Source organism: Corythoichthys intestinalis, chromosome 21 (genome assembly GCF_030265065.1).
Source record: "Corythoichthys intestinalis isolate RoL2023-P3 chromosome 21, ASM3026506v1, whole genome shotgun sequence".
NCBI classification, from domain to species: domain Eukaryota; kingdom Metazoa; phylum Chordata; class Actinopteri; order Syngnathiformes; family Syngnathidae; genus Corythoichthys; species Corythoichthys intestinalis.
The window spans coordinates 16,257,420-16,285,299 of NC_080415.1; the positions used below are offsets into that span (position 1 = coordinate 16,257,420).

The 27,880-nt window shown below is 38.3% G+C and overlaps 1 protein-coding gene across 3 annotated transcripts in view; it reads right to left on the minus strand.

The window, feature by feature from the left end:
- rab11fip3 (RAB11 family interacting protein 3 (class II)) overlaps positions 1 to 27,880 on the minus strand; it is a 52,861-nt gene that overhangs the window by 15,778 nt on the left and 9,203 nt on the right. For 2 of the 3 annotated variants that reach the window (XM_057826071.1, XM_057826069.1), the window contains 6 exons: positions 22,960 to 23,053; positions 21,399 to 21,475; positions 15,761 to 15,933; positions 10,641 to 10,841; positions 2,271 to 2,408; positions 1,373 to 1,408 (listed from right to left, as the gene is read on the minus strand). In XM_057826071.1, coding sequence (XP_057682054.1) covers positions 1,373 to 1,408; positions 2,271 to 2,408; positions 10,641 to 10,841; positions 15,761 to 15,933; positions 21,399 to 21,475; positions 22,960 to 23,053 — 719 coding nt within the window. The remainder of the gene's footprint in view (positions 1 to 1,372; positions 1,409 to 2,270; positions 2,409 to 10,640; positions 10,842 to 15,760; positions 15,934 to 21,398; positions 21,476 to 22,959; positions 23,054 to 27,880) is intronic. The other variant, XM_057826070.1, reaches the window with a different exon arrangement.

A 27,880-nucleotide genomic window follows, 5' to 3' on the forward strand; every position in this document is an offset into this window, starting at 1 on the left:
GGAAAATATTGCCTCTTGTTACGAAAGAAATTTCAGAATGCGAGAGGTAAAAATACGGTACAGCACTATAAAAGATACATATGCATTTCCTGCTTTCTGCTTTTAAATGTCGCGCCATAAGATCCTGTTGCCCTATTGGTCATACAGTAATCTTTCCCATCATGCTTTACTAATGCGATTCTTCTCTCCTAGTGGCCTATTGTTGATGACGCTTCAATTTGGGTGTTGCAGTATGATGATGTGCACAGGCGCAAAGGTTTTGTTGTTATAGCGAGCTCAACGTCTTCGTCAAAAAAGCACAAGTCTCCTCGCGTTTTTGCCTCACAGAGTTTTTTTTAAGCTTGCACACGGTTCACTACATTAGTCGCACATTACCGCACAGGTCTCTTCTTGTTTTTGCATCACAAAGAGTAAGGTAGGCGATAATACTATCTTGAAAGAGAAGGTAGGTTAGATATTAGGGCTGTAGCTATCGATTATCTTAGTAGTCGATTAATCGATAAATAGTTAGTTCGGATAATCAAGTCATCGGATCAGGAACATGATTAAAATATCTGAGTTGAGCCTCAAACGGCATAAAAAAAAAAAAAAAAAAATCAAAAAATGAGGATCTAAGTACGACAAAAGAACAATTGCCTAACTTACAGAAAAAGTCCACTATCTTAAATGCTATAAAATGCAAATTTTTTATTTATTTATCTATTTTTAAAAAAAAATCTCTTAACAAACAGTTAAAGCATATAGTCCCACAAAAAATGGGTAAATATATGAATAAACTAAATTACGAATGCATTAAAAAACCCAGCTCAAACAAAAACCCTTATGTTGGTCTTAACAGGGAGCAGCTGGATTCACCCATGTGAAATGAGTTCTGTCATATTCACTGTTGCCACTAGAGGGCAGAGTATCCACCCAAATCAATAAAACTAAATGCAAAACACTTTCAAAACAATCCATGACAGCGCCACTTTAATTAAACGAATACTCGAAGCAACAAAATTTAATTCGAATCTTTTTTCTAATCGAATTACTCGAGTTAATAGATTAATCATTGCAGCAATATTAGATATTTTTCCATTTTCCTTTGCCCTATGTTCTGTTAAAAAGAAGATCTACTTTATTAAAGATATTAACGGTCATGTAAGTTAAATGGAATGACTCAAATGCGTTTGGCTGTTGTTTTATTCCGATTTTACTCAGATTATAAAATTTAATGTGGCGTTTCAGTGGTGCTTGGAACGGATTAGGGCATTTACATAGGAAACGCGTCCCTACTTACAGAATTTTATTGGTTATGAGAGTACTTCCAGTACCAATTAATTTCGTGAGTAGAAGTACCACTGTATATAAAAAACCAAATTATTTTATTTACCTTGCCACCTTCTTGCTGGACAGCCTCTTGCCAGCACTGGAAAGAACAAGAGGAAAGTGTTCAGGAAGAGAAGACTGATAGGGGCAGGAGACACCATCTCTTGCTCAAAGCCTGTTATCAGAACCATCCCTTTCTGCTAGTGGAACAAAGGGGGCTTGACAAATTCTAATACTATTAGTGCCAAAATCACAGCAAAAAAACTACTGACAACACAGCAAACTAAAACAGAACTCCTACGTAACTGTAGATTGAATCTAGAAAGTGCTGATAAAGGCTTAGGTTTTCCTGCCGAAGTTCATGATTGTGAAAAACACTATTTTAAACAGGTCTTATTCAGATTATCGTTCTATAAATGTAGTCTCTTTCACAATTTTACAACTGAAAGCAGATCAAATAGGATTGCAGGGTTACTGTAACTCTGCTACTGGCCAGTAATCCTGGATAAGCAAGTCTTTTCTAATCAACAGCTCTTTTGAAAAGCTTCATTCAGCAAGTGACCGTGTAACTCAAAACGTGACAAAGGCGGAGACAAAAGGCAGTAAAAAAGGCATGACTCACCTGTGATATCTGGTTTAAGATTTACAGTAACTATGGCAAAGCAACAAAAAGGTGGAATACATAAACTATTGTTGCTAAAGAAGCTTTTGTGCATTGTGTAAAAAACACTACTCACAAAAAGTTGGCTATAAAGTTACATTTTAACATTATTCTATTATGCTCTATAATCTTTGGGAGTGAATTTAAAATGTGTCTAAACTTTTTACAAGTAGTGCAGTTCTCAAAACGTATCAAAACGTGCACAAATCCAACAAATCTGAACACACGACGACAGAAACATGCGTGACACTGTCATCTACCACAACACTGCAAACGGGCCCACAGAGCAGATGAGTGTTACCTAGTCATCTCTAGGAAATTGAGACGAGTGGAGAGGTCCTCCAGGCGACTTATTTGTTTGTGACACTGGCTACAGAAAAAGTCCAGCGCCTCCTCCTTGAGGAAGCTCTGAAAGCAGTCGGGGAGAGGAACGGGTGCACTGGAAGAAGGAAGGGAGGAAAAGGAGGAGAGCCATGTGGTGAGTGACAGACGAGCAAGAGGTGCATTAAGGTGGGAGAAGACCCATGAGATATGACAGGAATGATGTGAAAGGGCTCCTTCAGAAGGTTGCGGGAGAAGTGGAAGGAAACATTTGCAAGAGGATGTGGCGTTCCCGTAAGTGTAAACTTCCCATCCTTTCTAATAGAGGTGGGGGTAAGTCACCTACTGTATGTGTAAGTAAGGCTTAAGTCAAGTCTTAAAGACACTGCAAAGGTATTTTTTGTGATGTTTCTAAATACATTATATACATATTTGATAATTATTCCTGAAAATATGAACAAAATTGAGTACTAAGTAGGACTCAATTGTGGTCTCTCGGCAATTATGCAGCACAATTGTGACATGCTTTTAGCTTGCTAGTTAAGCCTACAAGCCGAAAATGTAATCTTCCTTTAGACCATGGTGTCAAACTCAATGCCTAGGGACCAGATTCCGTCCATTAATTCATTTTGTGCGACCTACAAAAGTAAATCGTTTGCTTTTGATTGCCTGTTCCTTGCTAAAGCAAAATATACATTTCTGTAGTCCTCAATGAATGATCAAGGACTACGGAAACCAGAAACCGTCCATTATTTTAACAACAAATAAATAACAGAATATTTTTAAGGAAAACTATTTTAATATACATTAAAAAACATCAAAGAATATTTCCTGATTTTCCCCTTTTCAAAAAAAAAAAAATCATGCTTGCAAATAAGAGGCCCAAAATAGAGGTCAACAATATCTCAAAGATTTATCGACTATCAAAATATTTCTCAATTCATTTTGAAAATCAATTAGTCGATAGCAGCCCTAGTTTGCAAATATACGATCTGTGGTGCGACCAAGGGGATACGTTTGGTCTCAACATTGGTAGAGACGATATAACAGCATAACCTGAATGTACACTTTTTGCTCGGGATGGGACATTAATAAGCCCAAACAGATTGGGTGAACAGGGGTCAGGGCAACATTTCTTACACATATGAACCTAATGAGTCCCTCAAGGGTCAATTCTTGGACCACTCTTATTTGACATCTATATGCTTCCCCTGGCTCAGATTATGGAACAGTATGACATCTCCTATCACACCTATGCAGATGACACACAACTGTGTCACCACATGACTATAGTCCCTTCATCCCCCTGAGGAAATGCATTCATCAAATCAATGAATGGATGTGCCAGAATTTTCTCCAGCTAAATGTGGAAAAGACAGAAGTGATCATTTTTGGGCCAAAAAAGGAAAGGTCAAAGATAGGCAGGCACCTTAGCATAATGTCAGCTTACAGCTACAAATCAAGTCAGAAATCTTGGCGTAATTATTGACTCAGACCTAGATTTTGATAGCCATCTAAAGTCCGTCACTAAATCTGCTTATAACCACCTAAAAAATATAGCCAGAATTAAGGGGCTTCTGACTCAACAAGACATGGAAAAACTTACGCATGCATTCATTTTCAGTAGATTGGACAATTGCAACAGTATATTTACAGGTCTTGATAAAAAAAAAAAAATCAGTCAGGAAGCTGCAGCTAGGACAGAATGCTGCAGCCAGAGTCCTCAAAAATACAAGGAAGCTGGACCACATTACACTGGTTTTGAAATCGTTACACTGGGTTCCAGTAGGCCTGAACGATATATCGTTTAAACATCGCCATCGCGATGTGCACATGTGCAATAGTTCCATCGCAAGGACGTGCGATAGTTTTATTTTTTTTAATCCACAAATGCATGTTGCTCCATGCTTTCTCTGTCCTGAGCTGATCGCTTTAGTGACACTCACACAACCTCCCTCTCCCCCTCCCTCCCTCTCCTAGGTCTTTGTTCCTCTGCGCACTTGCTTATTAAAGTTAACGATGGTTGTGTTTGATCTTGCCACAGAGGCGGACTTCAGTCACACCGCATCTTTCAGTCGTCGTTTAACTTGTTAAGAAGGCGTTGCATGAAGGAAGCGTGCGCTGGAATGAATGTGTGTGCGTGGAAATGGACAGCCGGTGTTCTGACGAATGGGTATGCTTTGTACACTTGTTGTGTTGTGTCAAGGAAATAAACACTAGAAGTGATTCTGCAGCCAAGGTAGATAAACAGAAGCATTAAAATAAAGCAAAGCATTTTTCTACTACAGGACATTATTCTTGTTTAAAAATGATTCGATGATCTGCTCGTGTGGTACATGATTGGAAAGCTTAAAATCTCAACTTTCTGGGGGAAGAAACATTTTTAACAGGAGGGCATTTTTAAAAAAAAAGAAATGTTTTTTAAACAGCAAAACCCTAGGTGGAGGTGAGAGCATGCGAGAGCAGAATTACAGACACATGACTTTAACGAGATATTATACTTATCTTGTTTCGATCCAAAAACTCCATGTCGCATGTATCACTGAGTGTCAAGACACAGCTGTGACTGGCCGCAGCAGGATTATTTCATTTTATTTTATGAGTGAAACATGGTACTTTAACAGGGGTCGCAATGCAGAAATAGCAGACATCAAGGAGTGGTCGAGATTTTCTTTTTCATATATTTACCCTTTTAAAAGTTTTTTCCCCCCAATTTTTCTTTTTTCGGATAAGTGATTTTATCATCTAACATAGCAGGGAAAATGCAACAGTAACAAAAAAATATTATTTAGCGAAAGTTATGTGGTAGATATCCATGACTTTTTTTACAGATGCTATATTTTTCATTGTGACGTGATTTGTTTAAAAATTTAAAATATGCGAGTGAATCATTTTTTAAAGTTAGCCATATACATTTTTTAAAGCATATTTTAGGGGGAAAATTTTGAAAAAAATGTCTAATATATGTATAATACGTATCTTTTTCCAATGCAAAAAAAAAATATATATATATATATATATATATATATATATTTTTTTTTTTTTAAATATCGCAATATAATATCGCAATATATTGCAACCCCAAAAAAAATCGCAGCAATAGTTTTTTCTAATATTGTTCAGGCCTAGCTTCCAGTGAGTCAAAGGACAGACTATAAAATACTACTGCTCGTCTACAAAACACTTAATGGCTTTGGACCAAAATACATGCTTGATTTGTTAGATTCCTATGAAACATCTAGACCCCTAAGGTCGTCTGGAACCGGTCTCCTGTATGTTCCAAGAACAAGAACCAAGCATGGTGAGGGAGCATTTAGTTATTATGCTCCTCACCTCTGGTACAAGTTACCTGAAGGTCTGAAGTATGCTCAAACTGTTAGCTCCTTTAAATCAGGGCTGAAAACGCTTTTATTTAGCACAGCATATCCATAACTGTCTATATATTTCAAGCTATTTGCTTTCTATTCCTCTTGTGCTTTATCTCCATTGCTGATTTCAATTAATATTATTATTATAAGTAGTAGTAGTAGTTTTTTTTTATTCTATTCGTGATTAAATGCAATTTTTATGTATAATTTTATTTCCTGTTTCAATTGTCTTTGTTTTTACGTTCTAATGATTTAATGTGATTTTTATAATGTTCATGTGATGTAAAGCACTTTGAATTGCCTTGTGTTGTGCTATATATGTGCTATATAAATAAATTTGCCTTGCCTTGCCTAATTAATTGATATGCTAAATCAGGGGCGCTCATTACGTCAATCACGATCGACCAGTCGATCGCAACGCTAGTGTGGGTAGCTCGCAGCACAAAAAAACAAAAAACATTTTTTAAAAAATGTACATATCTGTAGTTAATTATGATTATGTTTTGTCTATGTTGTGTGAGCAACATTTGAGGTTATGCAGCACTCCTCTCTCTTTAAGCAGCTTCTTGCTCACATTTTTCTAGTTCTATAGTTTCTAGCAGAGTTCACTACATTTCTCACAGTTTAATTAACGTTAACTGTAGAAAACAAACAGAAGGACACTTCTCTCTATGCAGCTTCCTACTCAAGTTTTGCAGATTAGCAAGTTCACACAGTTTAATGTTATGCTAACTCTGACGCACGTCAGACTTTCAGTAGCAAAATTTGTGGTGTGTTCCCCACCTCCACAACATTGGTGTCTTTTCAAATTACTTACAGTGGCTGCTGCTGGCCGAAAAAAAAAAAACGAATATCCCTCCTCTTCGAAAGGGGGTGGAGGAGGCGGCATGTTTATTGACATCTATTTCTGTTGGTGTTGTTTGAGTGTTAGCGTGCGTGTGTGTGTCGGGGGTGGGTCAAGTCATCAGCCAAAGAAACTGCATTTGAGGGGGGATATATGGACCGGCACATTCAGCAAGTGAAATGGGGTAAATGTAAGTTTGATAATGAAAATAGTTCACTTAATAATGGTAGGATCAATTTTTATCCTTACAACATATGGGAAGACCTATATAACTGAAGTCATTATATCATGCATATAAGGTTGCTTGAAATTTGGTATGCACAATTTGAGCTTACTGAAAAGCTGCTAGTGTTATGTCCCTCCCGTCCCTATGCAAGCCTACGCCCTTGTCTGCGACAAATCACAAAGATGAGTTTGACACCCTGGCTTGAGATAGTCATCTGATGTGGCCACTTTAGAGCCCCTTGAGTGTGTCCACATCACACATTGACTGGCAGAGGAGCAGGAAGGGGTACGTTTAAAAAAAAAAAATAAAAAAAAAAAAAACAGCCAGCGTGTGGACTGTGGCAACATTGTTATATTATGGTTGAAATATATTTTCGCGGCTCCAACACTTACAGTGAATTGCAGATTATAGGGCACATCTGACTATAAGCGGTACCACCCAAATTTTAATCGCACTTATCTACAAGCCGTAAAGATCGTTTTAAATATGTAATTACTAGACACGTTAGTAAAACATCTGTAATACAGCAGTAAAATGGATAAATGAATCTGAACATTCAGCAGACACACCAAAATAAGCCAAATCAAGTTGAGTCTTTCACAAGTTTTAGCTAAGGAGCTCATTTGCTACAACAAAGTTGACAACAGCATAAGCCATTTTAGAAAACAGATTAAATACATAATGTAGTCATTAAATGGGGGAACCTGTGTGCAAACGGCTCATGGCCATGCTACAAGCTGATTGTTTATACAAGGCAAGTGAGTCAGTCCTTCCATTATGCAACCGTCTGGCGCAGGTTTGCTTGCCTTGCCACTAACGCTGCTTCGACATGAGCATCAGTCACTGTCACTTGATGGTCATACACACTGTTGTTATGAGCCATAGACATCTCACTAACTAATTGATGGCTGTATCATTAAGTGTGGAACTCAAGCAAGTTTACAAGTTGTCAATAAGCTTATAACATGAAGATAATTATGAGAGTGTGTGTAGGCTGCCACTGCTGAGAATGACGCATTCACACCGTGGGGGTGATGTTTGTGGGTTGCAATAACTGAGCATCATACTGTATATTCTATGTGAAGTTATCTTTTAATTTTGGTTCAGATTGAAAGGGGGATCTCAAGAGCCTCACATCATATAAGAGTAAATGAAAGTAGCAGTTAATGAAAAAAATATGTGAGTGAGTGTTTTTTTTTTTCATGGCGAGATTATGAGTAGAGAAATCATGGATAAAATTGAAGAGTTAGTTCCGTTTGAGACTTCAAGGCCCTTCTCAGGTTGTCGGATGCAAGCTTAGTCAATGTTTCCGGAACCAAAACAAACCAGCAGTCTTCTTTTTCCAAGCGCCTCAGCTGTGGAAAGTACAAAGCCTCGAAAGGGACATCGACAGAAAGAAAATACATACCAGATAGTATGTGGTACGCACTAGAAACTATTTGGTGTGCACCACATACTAGCTGCATGTAAACATAAGCACTGTATAGCATTTAAGCTAACACAATTTTGCTATGCAAGTTAGCCAATTGTTCTATTGTAAGATCCTAATTCATTATTTTTTTAATATTGTTTGAGGCCAAGCCATAGACTCCACCATCAGTTGACAAGACAGCTCCCATAGACATTGCGCAACACTTTCCTGTAGGGGGCCGACCCAGGCAGAATGTTGAGTTTGCTTTCACTGTGATGAACTCAAACACGCGTTTCGTTCCAACGCCGGATTTAGGTGGAAAAAGAATGAAGGTTTTATGCAAGAGTGTCTCAAGAGTGATTTGGTCAAGGATTCAAGGTAATTATTAATTAAATAGCACAATGCAAGCACTTTGAAATGTCGTGGGAAAAAAAAAAAAAAAAATCAATGGATAAAAAATGTGTGTAACTTTGGCTTGAAATATTTATGTGACATGAACGATAACTGCCCGTATATTGCTTTCAACTAAGAATCTGGACCGTTTTACGTTCAAATCTATAGAAAGTCCAAGATTTAAGCATTTATTTACAAGAATTTTTAACTTAAAAAGCTCTTTGTTTTGTGACGGACGCCATGTTGGATTACGCAATACCGTAACTTTGGCTTGAAATATTTACGTAAAATGAACAATAACTGCCCCTTTATGCTTTTAAACTAACAATCTAGACTATTTTACATTCATATCTATAGAAATTCCGCGATTTAAGCATTTATTTACAAGAATTTTCAACTTAAAAAGCTCTTTGTTTCGTGACAGCCGCCATATTGGATTACACAATACCGTAACTTTGGCTTGAAATATTTACGTCAAATTAACGATAACTGCCCGTTTTTTATTTAAACCAAGAATCAAGACTGTTTTACGTTCATAACTATAGAAATTCCACAATTTAAGCATTTATTTACAAGAATTTTCAATTTAAAAAGCTCTTTGTTTTGTGACGGCCGCCATGTTGGATTTTGTATCTCTACGCATGACATTTAAGTTACTATTCCTGGCAAAAACTTATATGATATGTTAAATATTACTATAGATCCTGAAAATATAGGTGATTATCTCGGCATTTGGTGATTTTTGTGCATCTAGCGTAAAATCTGGGAATTTTATATCCATTTTTTGATGCCGCTGCTCATGGAGACTCATATATGCCTAAGGGAGGAGCCTGTTTTGGTTTTAGGTCACTAGTGGCTTTGGTTTTGAAAATATTTGAATTCTAAGTTTTTGAAAATAGCCCCCCTACGGATCATCCGCGAGCACAGTGTCCCGTAAGCTGATCGTGTAGTCTATGGCTAAAATAAGGTGCGCATCGGACACCAGCAGTTTTGGCGCGCTAAAAATGAGAATACAGAATTTGGTTGAGCTTTACTTCAATCTTGGACTCAACCAGCGCCTGAGCTTAGCCTCAAACAATTTTAGAAAATAAATAAATGAGGATATAAGTACAACAAAAGAATAATTGGCTAACTTGCGTAGCAAAAGTCAGCTAGCTTAAATACTATATAATGCTATTATTTACCAGATTGTTTCTGGTGCACAACACATACTATCTGGTGCGCACCAGATGTTTTAAATTTATTTTTTATCTGTCAATGTCTCTTTAGAGGCTCCGTAGGAAAGAACTTTGTGGATGCCTGACTTCTCAAACTCTCGCAGCATTTACATCTGGCCTACAAACATTATTGATCACTGCTATTTTTTAAATTCAGTCCCTTTTCCCTTTTCATCCTTTTATGTACGCTAATTTCATATTCGGATTTTATATTGGTTTTCATCTTTTTGTTTAATCTTGGTTTTCATCATTTTTTTTCTCTACTCGCTGTAAAGCATAGGTATTCTCCTCGTGAATGGTCCTGTCCAAATAAACAGGCCGTGCCTATGGGAAAATGCTTGACATGTTTTTTTTTTGTTTTTTTTTTAATTAAACATCAAAGATGTTGTATTTAATGTTGCCAACATCTGAGTACATACAGTATTAGTTTCTGAAAATTATCTAAGAAATGTGTGTGTGATCACTGACGGCTGCCATGAATTGTTCAGAACTTCCTGGAAATACCAGAAAACTGTTATTGCGGTAAAGAGGAGAGTGAGAAAAGAGGAGTAAACTTTGTAGTATTTTTCTTGCCCTTCACTAGAAAATCAGACAGCGTTGTAAAGGACAAACACTGATATCTTATCACATTTTCATTTTCGGTGTCTCGAAACCAGGGAAGGGAAAACTTAAGCGCTCACATTGATTGATGAAAATGTGTACGCTAGTTTATTTTAATACTAAAATATAACATGCTCATTTTTTCATGTAAATCATGTATTCAGTATTTATCTCTTACCAAGATTGATTTAACAGTCTGAAACACATTTTAGTCACTTACGCAATCTCATTCAAGTAAAATACCACAGTGATGCTCATATTTCAAAATTATTTCGTCAATAATGTGTGTACCTTGGAGACAGCAGGGAGGCGACATCGATCTGCTGAGGGGTCTGTGCCAGAGGGCAATCGACCGCGCCATCAGTGCCGTCTTCACCACTTTCCAACAGTAGCTCAGAGTTATTGCTCTCCCCAAAATCCTCAAAATGCTCCTCCTCACCACCGATGACAGCCACGAGGGAGGCGTTGTGCAGTTCTGAGTTGAGGGAGAACCTTAAGGAGAGGAGGAACAGAACCATAATTAACGTAGCCTAAAACGTATACCGTAATTTTCAGACGATTACCCGCTACTTTTTTCCTTCATTTTGAATCCTGCGGCTTATAGTCCAGTGTGGCTTATTTGTTGATTTCTGTTGATCGGTAAAACTTTATTTGACAGTGGCGTCATAAGAGTGTCATAAGAACAAAATTATTATCAAAATTATGACATGACACTATTATGGGCATTACTGAATGCTTATGACAGATGTCATTAAGTGTCATCCGGCAAATTATGTCACTACCTTCATTTAGGGGTGGCGTGGCTCAGTGGTAGAGTATTTGTCCCCCAACCCAGAGGTTGTGGATTCGATTCTCCGCCCTGATGAACTCGTCTAAGTGTCCTTGAGCAAGATACTGAACCCCACGTTGCTCCTGGTGCTGCGTCACCAGGAGGTGGATGGCGAGATAGTGTAAAGCGCTTTGAGCGCCTTGAAAGGTGGAAAAGCGCTATATAAGTATAACACCATTTACCATTTACTGTATGTCCAGCTCGGATCTATTACATCCATTCAAAAGCGTGATAATTTGGCAGATAACACTAAATGACATCTGTTATAGGCACTCATTAATGTTCATGGCAGTGTCATGTCATAATTAGGAGGTTCTTATGACAGTCTTATGGCGCCACTGTCAAATAAAATGTTACCAAATACCAGAACTAGCAATAAATGAAACAACTGGAACAGTAACTGAAGACATAATTAGCACTGAACATGAATTTTGATTGTTATTTACATCTGAAGCGCTGCAATGCTTGCGAGGAGGCATGTTGGGCAACAACAGTGTTGACAGGAGGTGGCAGCAGAGGTTGACTGTCTCCCCCAAGGGAGCAGTGATGGCCAAATGAAGCTTCTTGAAGATATGAAGCTATGCAGCCAATTGGTTCAAAGCTTCATGGTGTTTCATTTGGTCTTAAACTGTTACTGGTTAGTATCTTTTGGTGTAAATATCCCATAATACAGTGACGAGAGCTGTGGCTTATAGTCACTGCTTATCTATGAACAAATGCTGTTTTCGTGCCAAATTTGGTGGGTGGTGGCCTATAATCAGGGGCGCCTTATAGTGCGAAAATTATGGTATGTATAAATTACCTAAACAAAGAAACACACAGGCAGTAACATTATGTAGCATACAAGCGGCAAGAACACAAATTAGAACTTGGTTTCTTAGATTTGTACAATCAAAACAAAAGGGAGCAATTTGAATCAAGAGCAGTTAATCTGAGCCCAAGAACACCAGCAATCTGGACAAGTTGAGCGATGGCTAATCTGCTAATTCAAATTAATCCTCTCGTCAGTTCTGGCCGAAACAAAATGCCTTGCTGTCAGTCATAAGAAAGCTAAATGGACGTGTAGAAAGGATATTTGCGTCTGACATGGGTAAAGAAAAACTCTTATGTGACTACACGTCTTAATTTTTTCGGATGTACAAAGAACAACAAAAACACTGGCAACTTGATATTTATGGCCTCAATCACTCCATTGAAAAATAACCCCACTCATCTTCATTTGAAAGAATGGAAAATTGGCTTTTCCTGTTTTTCGATGGGATACATCGAGAACCTCTGCACACTCAGGATGAGGGTGTCCATATCAGCACAAAGCTTGCTTTGTCAGCAAGAAACTACAAAGCCAAAATTTGCTTGTTTACAAGATGAAACCATGTTAACCCTAGTGAATAGGTTAAGGTTTATGAAAAGATACTTTTTAAAAAACAGCCCCTACACTGAACAAATATTAGGTGGAACTGGTTAAACACTGACAGTAACACTACCAAGTCAAAATTTACTTACCCTTTACCCAGACTCTTAGTGCATGGCCCTATGTTGAGGTCCCTCACAGAGATGGCCGGTGAGGAAAGAGAACGCATCGTTAAATGCCCTCCAATGCTCTGGCGTGAAAGCCTAGGAGCAACTGGGGTCAAAACCCCAGCTAACCAGAGTGGAATTCTGAAATCCTACTGATTAGCCTAAAACAAAACCAAGACTCGCCACTGAGGTAAAAACAAAAACAAAGACTAGTCTTTAGCTAGAGCTAAGACTACGGTCCTGATAGCCCAACAGTTGAGCATGCACTATGGCTGGTGGTACATCTTCTGAACCAAGACCGGACAGAATCAGTGTTGACTACGAGTGGGTTAATCAGATTTGGGGCTAAGCAACAGTCATCAGACAGTCCAGATGACCGGCCAAGGGCCAAATGTGTGAGGACACAGCACTTGGACACAGAAGGGGTGGAGGCAGGCTAATCCTGTTACAGTTTTAATCCCTCACCCAATGCATAGTGCATACAATGTTTATGTTTTTTGGCTAGCATGCTAACACAAAACTCACATCAAGAATTAGCACCATTTAAATTCGAGAATACCTTTTCACTGAAAACCGTGTAACATTAGACTTGGAATAAGCTAATGAAGTCGGCGCCAGAAATGAATCAACCAATGTTTCAATGTTCGGCCAGAAAGATTGAGGAAAGACAAGAAGGTTATTGTTTTGCCCTTAATCCTGATGAGGAAAATGCCATAAAGAAATCAAGCAAGAACTGATTTTCTTTGTAGCAATGGAGTACATTGTTTGCCAAGAAGGAAAGAAGGTGACAACCGGACATTGGAATAGTGTTCCTGTCAGCTAGACGGTGAGAACGGGAAATGGAGAAAATCGGCTTATTCCGAGAGAAAGACAGAAAAAGTACAGGAAAACAACTAAAGAGCTGAGCTCGACACTTCCTGGAATTGAAGGCTGGAAAGGGAAGGCCAAACACAGCCATCAGTCATCAGGGCAGATCCCAATGTCAGCACTTGTCATTTGCCCTAAACACTAACAAAATTGGAGCGGACACAAAAAACTTCTAATCAATACAAACACGTTATCCAAATCCCGTGGGATACAATGAGACAAGTTGAATTACAACAAGCCTGGCGGTACAACCCTATGTGATACAAATAAAACCTTTATCTCAGTAGTAAGTACTTTTCTGATTTATCTCTGTCTTTTCCCAACCCAAAAGAATGACAACATGGTGAATTTGCATAACAAAAGGGGAAAGGGATTCCAAAGTCAAGGTCTCAAGTTATCTCAAGAATCGGGATAAGTTTGAGCTATCCTGACGACACCATCAGTCAGCATCCCTGTGGCGTATGTGCAATGTTAAATGGCTGGCTATTCAGGAAACTACAGCTAGACCTAAATGTACAAGGATAGTAAGCAATGCTTCCCATTAATCTTGCCGTCTACTGACCCACATAGAAGTCGAATAGTCACTTATCCAGCCCTGGCACGAACATCACATGACCAGTGTAAAGGGTCAGTTCGTGGGCTACTCTAGCTTTAGCACACTGATTTCCAACCATTGAGTAATCATCAGGTGTTCTGCGGGAAATTATCAATGAATGCCAACCTTATTTACGCCGCAGAACTCAAAGGGAAAGAAAAGTAGCATCTTTTCATCCAAAAGATAAAACACTGTAACATGTATGCTAATTTCTGACAGGCTCATTTGTATGGCATTATACAGTGTATCACAAAAGTGAGTACACCCCTCTCATTTTTGCAGATATTTAACTTTATTTTTTCATGGGACAACACTGACAATATTACACTTTGACACAATGAAAAGTAGTCTGTGTGCAGCTTATATAATAGAGTTAATTTATTTTCCCCTCAATATAACTCAAAATATAGCCATTAATATCTAAACCCCTGGCAACAAAGGTGAGTACACCCCATAGAAACCATGTACATCCCTAAATGTCCAAATTGAGTACTGCTTGTCATTTTCCCTCAAAAATGTTATGTGACTCGTTACAGGAGTGCTGTCAGCATTGCTGCAGAGATTGAAGAGGTGGTGGTGGGGGGGTCAGCCTGTTAGTGCTCAGACTATACACCGCACTCTACATCAAATTGGTGTGCATGGCTGTCACCCCAGGAGGAAGCCTCTTCTGAAGACGGTACACAAGAAAGCCCACATGTCTCATCAGACCATAGGACATGGTTCCAGTAATCCATGTGCTTTGTTGACATGTCTTCAGCAAACTGTTTGCAGGCTTTCTTGTGTACAGTCTGTGATTTAATTGCAGGTAAACAATAAAAATAAACATAGTCTTACTCATTAAGCCAAATATATGAACAAAAATTAATATTCTAACTGATGAAAAAGTTAGGACAGTCACTTTTGAAAGTATTCTGCGTTGAGGATTGGGGCAAACTTTCTTCAGACCGATGTCCAAGACTGGTAGATGGCTACAAAAAGCGTCTCACTGAAGCTATTTCTGCCAAAGGGGGTAACACTAACTAGGTGGGAGGGTGTCCTAACTTTTTCCTCAGTTAGAATATACTTTTGTTGATATATTTGGTTTAATGAGTAAAATATGTTAATTTTGTTGTTTACCTGCAATAAATCACCTTCTTTTCCAGAGACAAAAAGAAGAGACTGATATGTGAACATTTCTTAATAAAGAACTGAATATTTAATGGGGTGTCCTAATTTTTTTTTTTTTTTTACATGACTGTAACTAGCACACTTAAGATAAATTTAAATGGGTTGATTTAATACTTTTGTTTGGGCTGATTCTCTGTTTTGCGTTCTAGTTTTACAGTCAACTTCAACTGGGAGAGACAAACAGCTTGCCTCTTATTTAAAGAACTGTGGGAAAGTGTGAGGACAACCACCAAGCAATAATTGTGCTATAACGATTTAAAATGTGTTCAAAGCATGTAAAAATATAAAAATTTACTCAATAAAATTGTGAAACATTGTTTTACACTTAACATTTGTTGCAACTTAAACAGCCGAGAACAGACATGTTAAATCACAGCAGAGGGCAAACATATTAGCAGACAGACAATAGTACTTTGTACGAGACTTGAAACCAACCTATTTATGGCCTCTTCAGGGTCGTGAAGAGCTGCCTCGATACCACTGTCCGTGTCCACATCCTCGTGCATCTCAGGGGGCACGAGGGCACCGGTGTCCTCGTCGGTGAAGGTCTCGCATTCGCTGTACGTGCTCTCTGAACCCAGGTATGCGCTGTCTGTCACCTCATTTTGCTGCAGCACATAAAAAAAAAACAGTCTTATCAAAAACTGCACCGCATGCACACGAATTACATCAGAACAGCCAGCGTAATTTTCTAACAACATGTTCTTGTCGGACTGATACAACATTCATTAAAAATGTTAGTTTATGCAGATTGCCCTAAAATTGTCTAGATACTTCAGCTGTACACAAGACTACAGACCAAAAAAATACAGATTTAAGAATCTAGGAGAATGAAAGTCTTTTTTAAATACACAATCTCGCCATGGGACCGATGCCAAGAAACAGCAATGAAAACAACTGACGCACCATTAACAAACTTCAGAGGCAGCTCATTGCTTTTCAAACGGTTGGATGAAGGAAAATAGCTTTAAGCTTTCAATAAAAACAAGCTTAATATAAAAAGCTAGAGACTAGATTTTAAATGTCTAGACATCAACTTGTTCCCTGGCTGCAAAGTAACAATGAATTCAAGACAGGTGATTCACAATTGTTGACGTACCAAGTTAAATGATGCATCAGTAAGAACTGGGTCAAAAGATCTACCCACCATGCCCAAAACCATTCTCCCAGGACGAAGTCACGGACAGGAAAGGCCTGCCATTAGAGCATCCGAAATGTTTCCTTATCCTCCACATTCACACTGAGGTTTGAAAAATGGAAAGTACTATGCACACATTCAGTTCCGCTGGGTGGTCAAGGGGGAGGAGACCAAAGTCCAAAAGAGTAGTGTTAGTCAGCTGTAACGTTCCTACAACCGAGTGGTAAGATAAAACACCATGACGATGACACAATCTTTCTCAGGTTTCGGCTTAGTCACAATAATTATGATTGGGTAAATCTGTAAAGTGCACAACATGAAAGCCTTGCATAAGTGCTCTTGCTGTGTCAATGTCATAGATGAACAACAGGCTACCGTTTTATGGTTTAGGTGACTTTTTTATTTCTAGGCATGATTTTAAAATGTGAGGTTTAAAAATAAAACGAAGGGAAATATAAAGTAAAGGGAAATGTGGGTGGACAGGGTCTTTTGACTAGAGTTTACAGCGTCAACGTGCTTGTTTTGAAAGCAAACAGTGGCAGAACAGTGCAAGCATTGAGGAGGCACACTTACTTTTCTGAGTGGAAAAACAAACCCGTAGACACAGGTGTGGCAACTACTTCAAAAAGATGTGGACAAACATTGCTCACAGCCAGCAGCCCCAGCTATAGCCCTAATCATATTCAAATCAACACATGCAAAATGACAAAGGAAGTTTTCATAAAACCTGAGTCTCAAATTGCGTACCAAGATTCCGCTCATACCTAAACCGGAATTTAATTTGTTTTTCCATGGCCAATGCTTCACCCCTCCATGAAATGTCCTAAGAATTGGTTTAGCACTTTTTGCATAATCCTCGTGACAACCACGCACCAATGAAAATAAATCCTTAAGACAGTAATACACTCAAATTATGCGACATGTACAAGTGCTGGGTATACAGTGGTACCTCAACATATGATCTCATGGACGTACAATCCTTTTGACATTTGACGTCAAATTTAACCCGTCATTTATCTCGACATATGATGACATGCTCGAAATACGACGATTTATGACAGCATCGTAATTTCTTTGTTTTCCGGCAAGATGGACACATGGTGGATTTTCATGTGAGGGAAACCAACATGGGTCCCAAACAGTGTTGTTAATCTTACTTTAAAAAAGTAATTATTTACAGTTACAGATAATTTCTCCCAAAAAGTAATTGAGTTCGTAACTCAGTTACCTCAATTTAAGAGCAATTAGTTACTTGGCAAAGTAACTGGCGTCACTTTTCATGTTTCACACGTTATTACATAATCCATTCTATAACGTCTTTCACATCAAATATGTTTACGTTAACAGATGGACTTGAATGGTTTGTTTTTTTTTTCCATTAAAAAAAAAAAAAAAAAAAAAAAAAAAAAAGGTCACACTGTTTGAAATTTAAAGGGTTTTTGGGACAATAGGCCCTAGCCAAATTCTTTACCATCAACTTAACTAGACATAGGGGTATTGCGGATTTACGATAACTAGATTGTAACCTTTGCCATGTTTGGAAGTCATTTAATGTTGTGAATCAACCGTTAAAGCTGTTAAAATTGCTCCCGTCATTGCATTAGTTCCCTTCTGTCTACTTTGGACGTGTGAACGTTTTAAAACTGTTTTAACATTTATAGATATATTCAAGTCAAGATTTTGCTGTTTTAGGAGTACTGTAGATAAAAAGTTACTTAGGTATGCTAGGAAGGTTAGCTACAACAGAGCCTTCCTGAGAAGTCCACTGCTTTAAGATGTTTACTAACGCCACTGAGTGTCATTTCGCATCTAGTTCTATATACATGTGATATCTACCGTAGCATCATGTGAGCGTAGTTTGTAGGCTGTTGGCTACAGTCAGGTATTATTGGAGCCACCTAGCATCGTGTTTGCAACGGTGACACAACTCCCTTGCCTACCGCTCTGCTCTCTCCGTTTCTCTCAGGCAACACGCGCGCCATTCAACCCCTTTGCAGTAACGCACCAACTCACACCTCAGTAACTGTAATGGCGCTGCAAAGTACTACTGAAAAAAAAATAACGCCGTAAGTAACGCTGTTATACTCCAACGCCGTTATTAACAACACTGGTCCCAAGAAGGTTAGTGCCAGCGGTGAGAAAAGGTGACACTTACCATTAAAAAAAAATGGAAATAATAGAAAAATATGAGCGTTGTGTGAGCGCCAGTGAACTGGCTCGACAATACGGCCGGAATATGTCTACGATCTCGACGTTCCTTCTCCGATCTACGTTCCCCAGTCTTTATAAGGTCACAATTATTGTTATTGTAACATTGGCTAGGAAGTTGCCAGCTTCGTCAGGTTTTTATTTATTTCAGAACTCGTGCAATACAACATGGCCACTGTCCGCTGTAGCTGACGACAACAACATGAAAAGGGAAAGTAAAAACTTTCCTGAACCTCTTTCATTCTGTCGTCTGTCATACGGTGCGTTCAGGAACAGCGTGCAAAACACAATCACCATATTAGAACTCGATTCTTTAGATTATTATTATAATTCCGATTTGAATTTATAATTTACAGTGGTACCTCGACATATGATCGCTTCGACACACAAGTCTTTCAACATCCGACGTAAAATTTGACTCGCCATTTGTTTCTACATCTGACGACATGCTCGAAATACAATGACATGACAGCGCCGCAGACGGACGCACGGCGGATTTTCTTGTGAGAAAAATCAACACAAGTTCCAAGTAGGTTTGTGCAGGTGGTGAAACACGGAAAAAGGTGACGCTTATAACTGAAATGAAGATGGAAATGATAGAAACATATGAACGTGTGGCACGCATGCCTGAACTGGCTCAACAATACGGCTGTAGAATGTCTATAATCTCCACGGTCCTCTTCCGACCTCCGTTCGCCAGTCTTTATAAGTTAAGGTGACAATTATTATTGTGGTAACATCGCGAAAGAAATCTCCAGCTTCGTCAGGTTTTTATCATTTATTTCAGAACTTGTACATCACAACACGCCTACCGTTCGCCGCAGTTGACAGTGTTCTCAACAGAATATTAAACGCGAAAGTAAATCTCAACCGCAACGCTCCCTCTCTGTCACGTCAGCGACACGTTGCGTTTAGGTGCAGCACGCAAAACACGTCCGCCACATTCGAACCCGATTCGTTATTACATTATTACAGGAATTATTATTATTATTATATTATTCCCGTTTTTATTAATGATTTATTTGTTTTGCTATGTGTAATTGCCATTTGTAATAGTATCAGCAGTATTTACTATGGATTTAGTGGAAGTTTTCGGGCTGTGGAACGAATTCAAGGAATTATAATGTATTCTTATGGGAAAATCCTGCTCGACATACGACCATTTCGACTTACAAACAAGGTCCTGGAACGAATCACCGTATTGGCCTGAATTTAAGACTGTTTTTTTTGCACTGAAATAAGACTGAAAAACATGGGGTCGTCTTATATTTGCGGTCTAGACATTATACCCATTCACGACACTAGAAGGCGCCAGATATTATTGAAGCGATGTTCTGTCATGACAGATCTCAGCTACTCTGAAGTTTAACCAGTTTGCATTAATTTATTGCAATATTTTTCCTTATTCAGATGTGTTTCAAGACTACAGTTACAGTTTGACTTCACTTTGATGGTTAATGCAGTTATTGCAATTTTGTTGTTTTATCACAATAGATTGGTTTATTTACATTTCAAAAACCAGAAGCCATTCATTGACGAATGTGATTGCACTTTAGTTTACATATTTAAATGTTCAGATATTAAGATTTGAATGAGGCAAAATAACATGGTTTTCTCTCTCAAATATATTGTTATAATCATTTGTTTCTGATGTACTGTAATTATTTTCTGTATAAAAAATAATTTGGTGTTAAAAAAAGTCTTTTTTCAAACTTGAGTCTTGAAAAAGAGGGGGTCGTCCTATAATCAGGGCTTATATTCGGACCAATACGGTAACTTCGTATGTAGAGGTACCACTGTATTTACTTTGCTATATGTAACTGCTATTTGTGATTGTACCTGCAGTATTTATAAAAGTATTTTGCGTAGGTTTTGGGCTGTGGAATGAATTAATAAAATTATAATGTTTTTTTGTTTTTTTTCTATTATAATGTATCCCACTCTACATACAACCATTTTGACTTACTGGAACGAATTAAATTTGTATGTAGGGGTACCATTGTATTTCCAAAACAATAGTAAATTTGTACATCATGAGTTCCTTCTACTTAACTCTACAGTGCTGTTACATCTTAAATGAATAATGCAGAAAGACCACTAGATGTCTCTATACCAGCAAACCAGGGGTGTGATAAATGGAGAGGATAAATGACCACACACAACACAGTGCAGAAATAAAACCGTTAACTCATTGGCTGCTATTGACCGTGATAGACATCCTATCCATTTGAACTAAGAAGAGCTGGCACTGACTGAATGAAAGCAGACATGCTTTAAGAAACCAAACAGGGCAGTGGGTCGCCAAGTGAAGGTTAAAACAACACAAATCATGACTCTCCATTGTTAAAAACGCACACAACGGCAGAAACGTTTGCATTTTTGCAAAGGCTAGCAACAATACGGTGGTTAAATATACAAGTTTGGTGCAGGGGGTTGGACAGGAATGTCAGATATGCTAACCACAACTGTAAAAACAGTTCCTTCTTGTGTAAAAGACTTTTGTGATCCGCCCAATTCAATATTTGTCGAAGAATCCTGTAAAGCTAAGCCTGCCAGATGCTACTCAATGTCCGCCAAACCAGGTTGTTCAGTCTGTCGAATATTCTCAGAGTGATAATGATAGCTGTACGAGCCGCTCATTCAGTTACAGTGGCAAGAGTGAGAGTGCACAAAGAGTTCAACCAGTCACGGAGGGGAAAAACATGGTCACTGTGCATGACGCCTCACCTCGTCATATTCTTCTGGACACCCGACAGCTCCGTCGCCTGGACTGTAGTGCGCACTGTACAGCTGTGGCTCTGGACCTGCAGGTAAAATTGGGAACACGTGGTTCATGTGTGTAAACATTATGTCATCGTGCAAAGGAAGCTCTGCAAACACAGGGAGTAGTAATGTTTGCGTATAAACAGCCATCATGAAGAAAAAGGGAAATAGTCGCAGCAACCTTTGGGACCAAGACTCACTATGAATAGCAATAAGGTGCAAGGAATTCCTGTTTGACAAACTGATGCATCTTTCTCTCTAGCTTGTATTTGGTGAAGTGAACAATCAAATCAGCACATTTTCAAGGTTGCGCCCCAGTAGCAAAGCTTGTTATGTAACATTTGACGTTCATATTTCAGGGACTACAGAACATTTTATGATGACGACAAGGGCTGGGCAAAGTCCTAAATCTATACAAGTGGAAGACGCCAAGCTGCATTTAACACAAACAAAGTGTGTAACATGAGCTGGACATGATGGAGTCTGGTGTGTCAATCTAACAAAGCTTTGAATGCACTCTGGTGAAAGAGAAGGAGAGGAGAAGACCCAGAGGTTTTATATAATAGGTTGCTACTCGATAATTGGACACACTGCAAGCCTTTTAAAGCAAGATGAGACTGCAGACATACCATGGCTGCTACAAGGAATGAGACACTTCCATAACCTGCAGGCTAAAGCCTTACTGTTTATTAAAAATAAATACCTGTCCGTTAATAAAAGGTTCAGACAAAGACTGTCAGCTAGGAAAGCAATCTTTCCTTCCAGACATAGACGCTGTGTGCACAAAAACAATTAATAGTAAAGCCAAGACAGCTTTCAAGCAGCGTAACAGAACGAGAGATTGACCGTAGGATAGAGACTAACAAGCATTTATTTTTGTAGTCAATTATTGTTTAGTATTTATGCTTGGAATTGTTTTTGCATGTTCAATAAGTTTGCAGATTAATAAAAAACTTTTTCATTTTCGTTTTATTCATAGCTTGAAGTACTTTTCGAAAAAAAAAAAAAAAAAATTGTTCTGAAAAAATTGTTCATGGTTTGTAGTTTATCGTATTGATTTTGCTACCATTTCACATTGGTAAAAATAACCTCAAAGGCATGACTGAGATTTTTTAGGTTCATTTTCAATGCAGCTGTGTCCCTGGCAACCAAAAGAAGGAACAATCATTGGACAGGCCCCAAAGAGAAAGAGAGCACTAAATTATTTAGGCAAACAGGACGCTCTGCCCTCAGTCGAGCTCTGAGAACTTACCAAGGTGCCAGCGTGTTCGTGCAGCTCAAGCTTTCAAGTGCATCTCTTATTCATGTCAATGGGTAACCAGACCAATTCAACCCAGAAAACTCTAGCAGGGTGGGGGGAATCTGATGGCATCAATACATCTGAGCAGATATAAGCAAGCAGGGCTTTTAAGTGTTTTAACAACAAGCCGGTGCTGACATTTCTCTTCGATTTGCTTCAGATGATCTTTAAAAACTCTACAAATTGCCTTAACTTTTCAATTGCATTCCAATGTGTTTCACTCACCTCCATTGCTGATAGCGGAAATTCCCCGGTGAAAGTCTTCAAAGCTGATTACTCCCAGACCACTGGGATCCAAAAACTTGGTCAGATCTTTGACCTGAAAAGCAAAAACACAGCAGTCTTAACCTGTTATAGCCAAATATATCACATTTGATACACTTATAATGTCATAATTTTGAGACTCCAATTCAGAATTTTGAAATTTCTCAAAAGAAATGATGGATGAAAGTCAACAAATGCATCTGCAGGTTCCATCAGAAAAAAAAAAAAAATCAGGATTTAGCAAGGGTTATAGTATTAGATTTTTTTTAAACAAATTTGAAAAAAAAGTTCCCTTAAGAGCTTATTTTTTTCAAATTTTGGGATTCTCCGACAATTGCTTCATGTTGCAGGCCTTTACAGGTTAAAAATGAAAATGAATCCTTCGACTGTTAGCATTATAACATACAATTTCTGACATAATGCTAACATAATAATGCACGTTTTGACTTCAGGTTGAATTTCTGGCAACATTATCCACCAAAGTTAAAGCAATACCTGAACAATGTTACGTAAATTGGATTGTTTACGGCTGCAATTCCGAGTGTGTCGATATGTCCAAAGTGCACGAGTTTTCATAAAGTCAAGGTATTAAAAAAATAAATAAATAAATTTAAAAAAAAAGTGCAAAGCAGTTTTTAGCGCGCAGAAATGTCTGCACTCCAGTGTTAAACGGGTTATGTAAGGCTACCTACATAGTGTATATTCCATCAGGCTGTAACCTAGCAACAAGGACATGCTTCCGGCACTGCAGCACCTCAGAGAATAAAAATAACATGAAATCGGAGCAGATCTGCACTGGGAAAAAATGTGCAAAAACTCCAGGGTCCATCATCAATGCCATCTGTTTGGTGGCCAGCCTTCAAGAAGACTTTAAACGCGGCAAAGCAATTGTAACTGCGGGGTTGACAGTAGCAGCAAACAATTAAAATCCACACACAAATAACAGACTTCCAAGACTGAAAATGACACAAACCTATTATTGTGGTACAATCACAAACAAATTCAGTGAGTCTTTTGTGGTGTACATCCTCTTAAAGACTCTGTTCTGTGTAGTAGACGATCTTGTGTGTATAACTTTGTATCAGTGAGTCTTGCAAACAAGCTGATCTGCTCAGCAATGCTGATCTCTCACTTAGGGCAAGGCTCATACGGCTATTAAACTTGTGTGAAATGTATCTCGTGATGATAAAAACATTCCATTAGTATGACCATGCTTGTACTTGCACCTCACATTTTTGTTTTGCACTCATTAGCATTTTATATTTATGCATTTCAGTTTTCCTCACTCAAGAAACTGCTGAAAGCGCATCAGCAACTGTGTCTTTCCTTGTCCACATGCAAGGGCATGACACTACCTTAACTGCTCCATCTATTTTGAAATCCACTCCAGCTGCCAAGTATTTGAAGTTCGTTCATACCGCTAATGTTGCCTCGTGAGTAGGGTAGGCAACAGTCCCTTGAAAAACAGAATTGTCCCGTATTCCGAAACAAAAGTACGCGTATTACAGTTTTTCTCAATTGCTTTGGTACGTTTATTAGATCAGACTTGCTATTCTCAAAACTACTTCTTCAATCCTCACAACATCGCATCACTACTGCACATCAAAACAGCAGTTTCTCATTCCTTTGAGCAAGTTGCAGATGTTTTTTTTGCATCCATGCAAATGATTTTTTTACAATCAGTTGCATATGCCATGACGGTCAAAATGGATTATCATGGGTCTCTCATGAATAGTCTCACCACCCACAACATCTAGTCATTACTTTATTGCATAAGCCAGCCTTTACATGCAAAATGGATGAACATGTTGTCAGAATATGTCAACATGTGTGTGCTTATTTCTGAGTATTTTCATTACTTATTTTACGTAACTTATTTTAACCTGCCAACATTTGTAATAGTTTGGGACAATGAGAGTTTCCACCACGCCAATATCATCAGGGAATGGTTTGCAAGCCACAACAGAATGGTAATGAAGTTCCTACCACTATACTCCCCATTCCTCATTCCCATAGAAAACATTTTCTCCACTTGGAGATAGCAAGTGTTTGATCGCCAGCCTCACAATCAGATGACTCTCCTGGATGCCATGAATGCAGCATGTAGTGATATCACAGCAGATGCCTGCAAAGGCTGGGTAAGGCATTGTCTCCACGCTGGATTGCAAGAGAGCACATCCGTTGTGACGTGGATGAAAATTTGCGGCCAAACAGAGAGGAACGTCAAGATGTGTAGAAAGAATGGGCGAATAATCCTGACAATTTAAAGTTTAGTTGTGCCAATTTTCTTATGTTCACATTTCTAATTTTGCTTTTACGTTATATTTCTTTGTGATACCCAGTGCTGTCTTTTGCTTTCTGTATTGCAATGACATGATCTGTCAAGACATTGTAAAAACAGTAAAAGTGTAAACAATCTTGTCCAGTCTCTTGCAATCAATCTCCCACACACAAAGGTGTAACTTGCAATTTTCATCAAAACTCACGTACACCATCTTCAACATCAGAGCCTTCCACCAGAGTAACTGTTCAATTGGTAGCATGACTAAGCAATTTGATGCCCCATTGTGTCTGTACACAATGAAACAAGGACTTATCATTCTGACCACACTGACATGTTCATTGACACAAAAATTTAATTTTGAGCGATAGACGAAGTATTTTGCACAGAAAACAGGCTTTTGCAGGTAATCCATGTTGTTTTGCTACAAGTGCTACATGTTGTGATGATTGAACAAGTAGTTTTGAGAATTTCAATTCTGATCTGAGAAAAGTACCCAAGCAATTGGGAAAAACTAAGTTTACAAGGGACGCGCTTTGTCCCGCATTATCATGAAAATCGAAAATAGTGTTTTATTTGTAGAACGGATGATGTAGTGATCATACGAAACTTATTGCTGTGGGGACTTTCAAAGCACCTAAATTATTTAATTAATTAAAAAAAACTTTGCCTCGGTGTTTATTTTTGCACGTTTTAAAAAAGTTTTAAGAAAGACAAAAACAGCCAAAAACACAGACACAAAAAAGGGTCAGGACCTTAAGGATTAAATTGTAGTTTTAAATTTGCGGGACAGATGTTTATTTTATTCTCGTGTTTTATCAAAAATACATTCCTGATAATTATTGTTTTTCATGTACTTATATCACTAAAATATCTACCTAATTAATTCAAGTTTGAGTAAAATTATTATAATATTATAATTGTAATTAAGAAAAACACTTTTCACATGCAAAAAAAAAAAAATAATTAAAGGGTGACGGTTATCAGGTCTGCCAGCTCCACCAATGAGGTGCCCTTTTTTTCTTCTTCAGGGAGTTGGCAACCCTAAACGAAACGACAAAACGAAAACAACTACAAAAAAAAAACAAAAACAAAAAAAAACATACAGTGACGCTATTAGCGCATAACAAATCGTAAAACTGAATATTCATAAGCCTAAGCTGATCTTTTACATTTCACAGTAATGTAGAATGTTATCTGCAGCTACATAACGAAAGATAAGGCGAGAAAACAGAGGTGTGAAGACTCAATATGTACAGTACCAGGAACACCATTCTGCAACCAGTACAAAATAACCACAAACAGCACGGTAAAAATCACCTACCAATATGGTGTGCCAAACTCTGTCAAAGCCAAACAATACTGTATCCAATGTAGCTCAGCCCTAAATTGCAAACCTTGTTGAATCCGTTTCTTTAGCCTCATGGCTAACGGACCATAGATTCTGTTAATATTTCAGTAGAGAATATTGATTTGCTCTTTTATATCAAATTGATAAACATGATTTATAATTTTACTTAAATTTGCCTTATGACTGTAAAATTCTACAATACCATTCTAAAAAAGTTCTGAGACACCATTTAAAAGTAACCATAAAATGCCTGGACTCAAAGGCATTTTGCTACTCTGGTCGTCCGAGCATTAAAGGCATTGTGGGTTTTCTCATTCCTCTATTTGTGTCTAATCAGAGATGGAGCATGCCTGACTGCACCCCCACATACCACTATTACTCTTAACCCTTTTCCGAGAATACGCTTTTGCTGGAAGTTTCCTGGGGGGATTTCACAACAGTTCCCATCCAAAGTGCTGATAAAATGATCAATAGATTGAAAGAAATGCTGAAAGACTGCTTTGAGAGGTGAACATTATAAATACAGTAGACACGAGAGGAGCTAAAAAGGGGACATTTCAGGCCACTGAACATTCCATTGTGGATTAGAGGGGCAGCGCATAAAAGCAGAGGGGAGGCAGGCTGGCTAAAAGTGGGGTTGGGAGTGTCGACGGACAAGAGCATTGCCGCCACAATACCGCTTGGTGTGGCTTTTGTGCACAATTGGGGTCAAAACCAGTGAGCGTGGCGGTTACCAAGAGGGCTTTGAAAGACTTCAGAAACTCCATATGCGTGCACGTTGGAAGAAAATGTTGTAGTTGTTTTTCACAACAGTAGCACACTAAAAACAGATGGGAATCGTGCCTCAAAACTGAATTAGTTGGTTCGAGAGTGGCAAAATTATCATTCAAAATCAATGTTTTCCTTTTTTAATGAGTTAACTTGATTGAGTGACTTACAAAAATAAACCTTTTTTTAAATGGCGGAAAACAGACAAGGCTGAATAAGCAGTTTCTGCTCTTGCACCCCTCTTTAAAATAAACTGCTGTATTTTAAGCCAAAACAACTGTTGTGTTTGATAGAACAATATGTCTATATGCTGCCATAGCAGTTAAGCTACCGAACTATTTTTAATTTGTCCCTTTTACCCTGGAGACCCCCCGTTTACAGACACCGCGCAACCGCTTTTGTTTCAAACCAGCCATGAAAAGAAGGTAAGTAATTATATTTATTATTCGAAATGTCTATCATTTTTAGCTTAGAATAATTAA